We start from the raw sequence: 6438 nt of genomic DNA, 5'->3' as shown, positions 1-6438 counted from the left end.
ATGTTTGACACAGTGAGCTTTGGAACATTGATCTTAGGGAGTCTGAGCTTGAAGGCAGTCAGCATAAGGAGACACAAAGCTTAGGGCCTAAGAGTTTAGAGGCATTAAGCTTAAGGGTCACAAAGCTTTGAAACTCTGGGTTTAGAGGTACTGAGCTTTGAAATTGTGAGCTTTGAGACACTGACACTTGGAACACTGAGCTTTGAAACACTGGGCTTAGGACCTCTGAGCTTGGAGGCACTAAGCATAACGGGTCACAGAGTTTAGGAACTCTCGGTTTAGAGGTACTATGCTTTGAAATTGTGAGCTTTGAGACACTGACACTTGGAACACTGAGCTTAGGGAGTCTGAGCTTGGAGGCACTAAGCATGAGGGCTCACAAAGCTTAGGAACTCTCGGTTTAGAGGTACTATGCTTTGAAATAGTGAGCTTTGAGACACTAGTGTTTGAGACACTGACACTTGGAACACTGACACTTGGAACACTGAGCTTACGTAAGCTGAGCTTAGAGTCACAAAGCTTAGGAACTCTGAGCTTAGGGACACTCTGTGTTAGTATTAAGTTTAAGGGTACTGAGGTTTGAAACAGTGAGCTTAGCATCACTGGACTTTCGATGTGTCCTTTTCCAATGGAAATTTGTATCTTCGCGTCAGACTTAGCTTTCGACTCTCGTTATCGTTTGCAAGGCTGTGTGGCTAACTGTAGAGTAAGTCTGGATGACGTCTCCGTCACGTCTACGCTAGATCTGGGTCAGATCAGTATTAGGCTTGGCTTAGATCGCGGCGGGCTCCAAGGGTTAGGTCTAAATTGCATCTGGATTAAGTTTGAATTACATTTAGTTTAGCTACAGATTGGCGTGGATCGGCTCTGGATTGTGCTTAATCGAGGCTTCGATCGTATCACAGTCTAACCTATGCTCGCGTAAACGCGAACGTTAGGTCGACGCGATAGGATAGTCCAGTTGACGTTAGGTACTCAATGATCCGTGTTCGATAACTACATAGATTGGATGCAAGCGCAGTCCAAGTTCGATCTCCTCGCGCAGTATTGTAATTCTAAACGCGTCACTAAGTAATCGCGAATTACAAACGATGATTTCATCTCGCTTTAGTAATCGTTCGAGTAAAAATGAAATTCACCTTAAAATTTAGAGAAGTAATTAGCACGAAGGCCCCTCGAAAGGTTCGCGTAAGGGAGCCTCGTTAACATCTTCTAAAATAAGCTCCCGCCGCTTTTCGCCTTTACCTCGGTGAATATTCATGGAAACAAAATTATATAGCGAAGGGAATCGATTAGGCGACGAGCGAGTGGCACAGATAGAATATAAGCAGCTGACTCGCATGGAAAATGATTTCGCAACGCTCTAGGGGTGAGAACGAGATTGTCTCTCGTTTATAACTATCGTATTATTAAGTTATCGCGGTAGATGTCGTTCGCGATACGGAACCTCGGGGTTCGAAGGTGCGCTAGGGCAATTGCATTATTCGTCGTACGGTGCGAGCTCCGAGGTTTCGAGTACATTAATGTTTTCTAACGAATCTTCTTGGAAAATGCAGAGCCCCTAAGGGTTTCCTCGTTCGAAAGCGAATCGATAGTATCGATTTTAACAGTAATCGTTGCTCGAACAATTTTAGAGTTACTGGTAGTTATTAAAAAGAAAGTTGCTTGAAAAGGAGTAGAAAAGTTCTTTGCCGTTTTACGATCCGAAGGTTCGTTATCTAGATATAAGCGGTTAAAATTCGGCACGGTGACTTCGCGTGGGCGCCATTTTGGTCGCGGTCAGGTGACCGCGCGACTGCGCGTGCGCGCACGCGGAGAAAACTTAAACTGCTTGTATCTCGATAACGAAGGGTCGGATTCGAAACGGATTTTAACAGTAATCGTTGCTCGAACAATTTTAGAGTTACTGGTAGTTATTAAAAAAAAAGTTGCTTGAAAAGGAGCAGAAAAGTTCTTTGCCGTTTTACGATCCGAAGGTTCGTTATCTAGATATAAGCGGTTAAAATTCGGCTCGGTGACTTCGCGTGGGCGCCATTTTGGTCGCGGTCAGGTGACCGCGCGTCTGCGCGTGCGCACACGCGGGAAGAACTTAAACTGCTTGTATCTCGATAACGAAGGGTCGGATTTCGAAACGGATTTTAACAGTAATCGTTGCTCGAACAATTTTAGAGTTACTGGTAGTTATTAAAGAAAAAAAAGTTGCTTTTTGGTGAAACTTCAAAGGGTTACTTTAAACTATTGGATATGGGAGTTCTAAATAATCAATTACGCTCTATATTTAAAAAAAATAGATTTTATTTCTCACGACGGCTGCGGAGTTCTTTTCGTTATGAGATCTCAGGCTTGACAAACTAAAACTTCGACCCTAGAAGGAAATCGGGGTCCTCACATATCTCTCGACTGTTTATGTTTCACGTCGCCACAGTTCGACTTTTAAAACAAATTATCGACGGCGATACGTAAGAATGAAACACTTCGGAGAACGCCGATTCAATTTTGAACAAAGAACAATAAATTCGTTCTTCGTTAAGCGTCTTGATAATCCAACATAAACTTAATTGAATTTGTTATCCGACTCCGTGAAATTTAGGCCAAAGGTATTATCGGAGAGCAATCCTTCTCCTCTGTGGCATCCCTGGGGAGTATTCTATTCGGCTTCCAACCAGCACGCTAGTTAGTATCGCTTACCTGCTTGAAACCTCGGTACATAACTCGGATTTCCTGTCGCGAGAACTTGGTCAGCCGGAGGAGTTCCTCGAGAGCGACCGGTCGGGTGGTTTGTTGCCTAGTTCTGGAGCTCTCGAAGTCAAAAAGTGCCTCTTCCGGTCCCGGCGAGTCCGGCGGCGTAGCCATTCCTGGTTAGCCCTTGGCTGCCTCTGAAAATCCCTTCTGACGAACCACGACCCTCCTTGTCCGGCCTTTTTGCTGTCACGGGTCACACCACGGCTACTTCATCCCTCTTCTTTACTCTCATCCTCGTTATCTTCATTCGTACGCCGCGGCCCGACCGTCCTCAGGTTCTCCGAGCTCGCCAGAGGAGGGCAGCCAGGCAGCCAGTGTCTGTAAACAAAATGGAGTCGACGTTGAGATCGCAAGCTTTCAAGATTTGTTTCTGTTGGGATTCGTGGGATGTAGGTTTACAGATAGTGGTGCCTGAGGACACGAAGTTTGGGGACACTGAGCTTAGAGAATGTGAATTTAGAGGCACTGAGCTTGAAAATACTGAGCTTTGGAACACTCAGGTTAGAGACTCTGCTTGGAGGTACTAAGCTTAAGAACTCTAAGCTTAGAGACTTTAGAGGCATTTAGAGGCCCTGAGCTTAGAGACACCGAGCTTTGGAACAGTGAGTTCGAAGGCACAAAGCTTAGGTACTCTAAGCTTAGAGGCACTGAGCTTTGGAACTCTGAGCTTGGAAATACTGAGCTTTGGAACACTGAGTTTTGGAACATTGAGTTTACGGACTCTGAGCTTGAAGGCACAAAGCTTAAGAACTCTAAGCTTAGAGGTACAAAGCTTAAGAACTCTAAGCTTATAGGTACAAAGCTTAAGAACTCTAAGCTTAGAGGCACTGAGCTTTGGAACACTGAGCCTAGGAGGTTCTAAGTTTAGGGACTCTGAGCTTAGGACTACTGAACTTGGAAATTCTGAGCTCTGGTAGCACAAAGCTTAGGAACCCTGAGCTTAGGGACACGAAGCTTTGGAACACTGAACTTAGAGTCACAAAGCTTAGGAACTCTGAGCTTGGAAACACTATGCTTTGGAAGTCGAACTTTGGAACTGCCAGCTAAGAGCCACTAAGCTTAGGGGTATTGAGCTTTGAAACAGTAATCTTTTTTTTGCACCGAGGTGTGGATCAGTGAGGTTCGAGACCCCGAGCTTGACATCACTGTACCAAGGAACACGAACTCACCAAAGCTCGGATAACCAAATACAATACATCCTCAATTGAGATAAAATGGCGTTTGGATAAATGGAGTCCTACTGTAATCGAATCAAGAGTTTCCCCATCTCTGTTCGCAACACGTGTCCCTATGAAATTCGATTCATTGATCCATCCCACTCTTGTTACCGGGGGGGCTGTGGGGTGGTTGTTGCAGACCTAGCTAAAATACTGGCGGGCAAATATTTGATCGCTCCGCGGCCGTTATAACGCGTTTATGTGCACAAAGCCAGACGCGCACGGTTTTAAATCCGTCATTTTACAGCGGCTCGCGGCGTTTCACTTATAACCGGGCCCGCGGATGTTTACGCGACCGCGGATCCGGCCAAATATGCAAAATACATGGTGGAAATATATGCGCGCCGCCTGTACGGCCAGCCGTACCCTTATTTCTGGCAGACGTATCGTTTTAAATTGTTTCGGCGCTATTCGAATTTTATTTTAATACACGGTGTGCAGTAGCTCGCAAAAAACCAGCCGGGGCTGTTGCACAACTTCAAAAACGGTATTTCAAAACTGTCCCGTATTCCAACGCTATATCGACTGGTAGATTATTAAATACATTTTTGTCATTGGGAGTGGTAGTTTCTTATTTATTACTGATACGGCATTTTATGCTCCCTAATATTATATGAATATTAATGCGAAGGTGATTCCCATAGATAAAATAAATATCACTGAATCGAATTATACAGGGTGTCCCAAAAATGTTGGAGGTCCTTGAAAAGGGTGGTTCAGGGGGTGATTTGAAACAACTTTTTCCTTAGCGAAATTGTTGTCCGAGGCTTCGTTGAGGAGATATTAACGGAAAACACTGACCAATCAGAGCGCGAGTATGCCGGTGGAGCGTAGGCTACGCGCTAGGCGGCTGCGCTCATACGCTACCGCGGCCGCTCCAACGGTATCCGCGCGCTCTGATTGGTCGGGTTTTTTTTATTAATATCTGCTTAACGAAGCCGCATCAGACATTTTTCCAGAGGAAAAAGTTGTTTCAAATCACCTCCCGAACCACCCCTTTCAAGGACCTCCAACAGTTTTTGGACACCCTGTATAATTTAATCATATCCGAACGATTCTGGTCGATAAAGTGCGAACACCTTTCAACCTAAAACTTTCAGCTTTAAAGCTTTATATTAATTCAGTGCACTTCAAAGCTTTATATTAATACATCCTTACGGTACATGTGAGCTGCGAATTACTAGCTCCCGACAAAAAGTTTTGCATTCGAACTTTTACTCGTTAGGTTAGATTTAATTTTAATGCAGCGCGCTAGTCGGTGTGCAGCACCGGTTGCCGCTTAGTAGGCGCGCGAAGGTGCCCCTGATGGGTGGCAACTAGGACTACAGACCGCGCGACGGGTTGCCAGCTATTAGGGGCAGGAAAGATGCCCCTCATGGATGGCAACCAGAGTTGCATTTAAATCTACCGAGAATAAAAATTTCAATTTAAGGCAATCTATTAGTATATCCTTACAGGAAGAATCCTTATTATTTAAAAAGAAACTACGCGAGAACAGCCCTTAAGTACGACAGTAATTTCAATTGAAATAAACGAACGGAAAGAAAAAGAATCGGTTTTTAAATCGCGTGAAACACAAGACCGCTTTTAGCTCCGGCCACGTACGTAGCCCCCGAAAGAGTCAACGTCCTACATCTAACTCCTCGAAAGGATGAGAAGTGTTCAATTATACATCAGAGAGCGCCGATCGGTGTTGAATTTTTCACATGTCCTCATCTATCTCGACGTATTTTATTTCAACGTCGTACGCAAAGCTCGACCTATTTAAACCGACGTTATCGCAACCAGACGACATTTAATGATCAGAATTTTCATATTTCCCGGACAATTGTAATTAACGTAACCCTGAGAGCGAGTAATTAATTAATGAGATATTCATCGGTGACTTTTCGCGCGGGATACATCCTGAAACGACGAACACAGTTCGTGTAAATATCGAAGCCGACGCGAAACGGGGTCCAAACGCAGGGATTCCAGTTTCCAGGGGCCCTCGATACTTTTACCCTCCCCACCAGAGATTGCACTCCGCCATTGCACGATTGAGGAAGCGAGGAGGGGCACCGGTAGCGTTCAAAAGGGGTCTCGGTGCCCCTCCCCAAAGCACCGACGCCGGCCACCGTGTAGTTTTAATATTCGCGAAACAACATGGCGGACATCATTTACGATAAATACAGAGTGACCCAAAAATGTTGTAACACCTTGAAAGGGGTGGTTCGTGGGGTGATTTGAAACAACTTTTTCCTTACCGAAAATGTTGTCCGAGGTTTCATTAAAGAGATATTAAGCGAAAACCCCGACCAATCAGAGCGCGAGTATGCCGGTGGAGCGCCTGCGGTACCCAATGAGCGCAGGCGCTTAGCGCGTAGCCTACGCTCAAGCGACAAACTCGCGCTCTGATTGGTCGGGGTTTTCGCTTAATATCTCCTCAACGAAGCCTCGGACAACATTTTCGCTAAGGAAAAAGTTGTTTCAAATCACC

The 6438-nt window shown here is 45.2% G+C and overlaps 1 protein-coding gene across 1 annotated transcript in view; it reads right to left on the bottom strand.

Annotated features, from left to right (window-relative positions):
* LOC128880136 (Kv channel-interacting protein 1) overlaps nucleotides 1–6438 on the bottom strand; it is a 36555-nt gene that overhangs the window by 19658 nt on the left and 10459 nt on the right. The window contains exon 2 of the mRNA XM_054129869.1: nucleotides 2689–3060. Coding sequence (XP_053985844.1) covers nucleotides 2689–2853 — 165 coding nt within the window. The 5' untranslated portion in view covers nucleotides 2854–3060. The remainder of the gene's footprint in view (nucleotides 1–2688; nucleotides 3061–6438) is intronic.

Source organism: Hylaeus volcanicus, chromosome 7, assembly GCF_026283585.1.
Source record: "Hylaeus volcanicus isolate JK05 chromosome 7, UHH_iyHylVolc1.0_haploid, whole genome shotgun sequence".
NCBI classification, from domain to species: domain Eukaryota; kingdom Metazoa; phylum Arthropoda; class Insecta; order Hymenoptera; family Colletidae; genus Hylaeus; species Hylaeus volcanicus.
The sequence above is the reverse complement of the archived record's forward strand: the minus strand, read 5'-3'. Positions and strand labels throughout refer to the sequence as shown.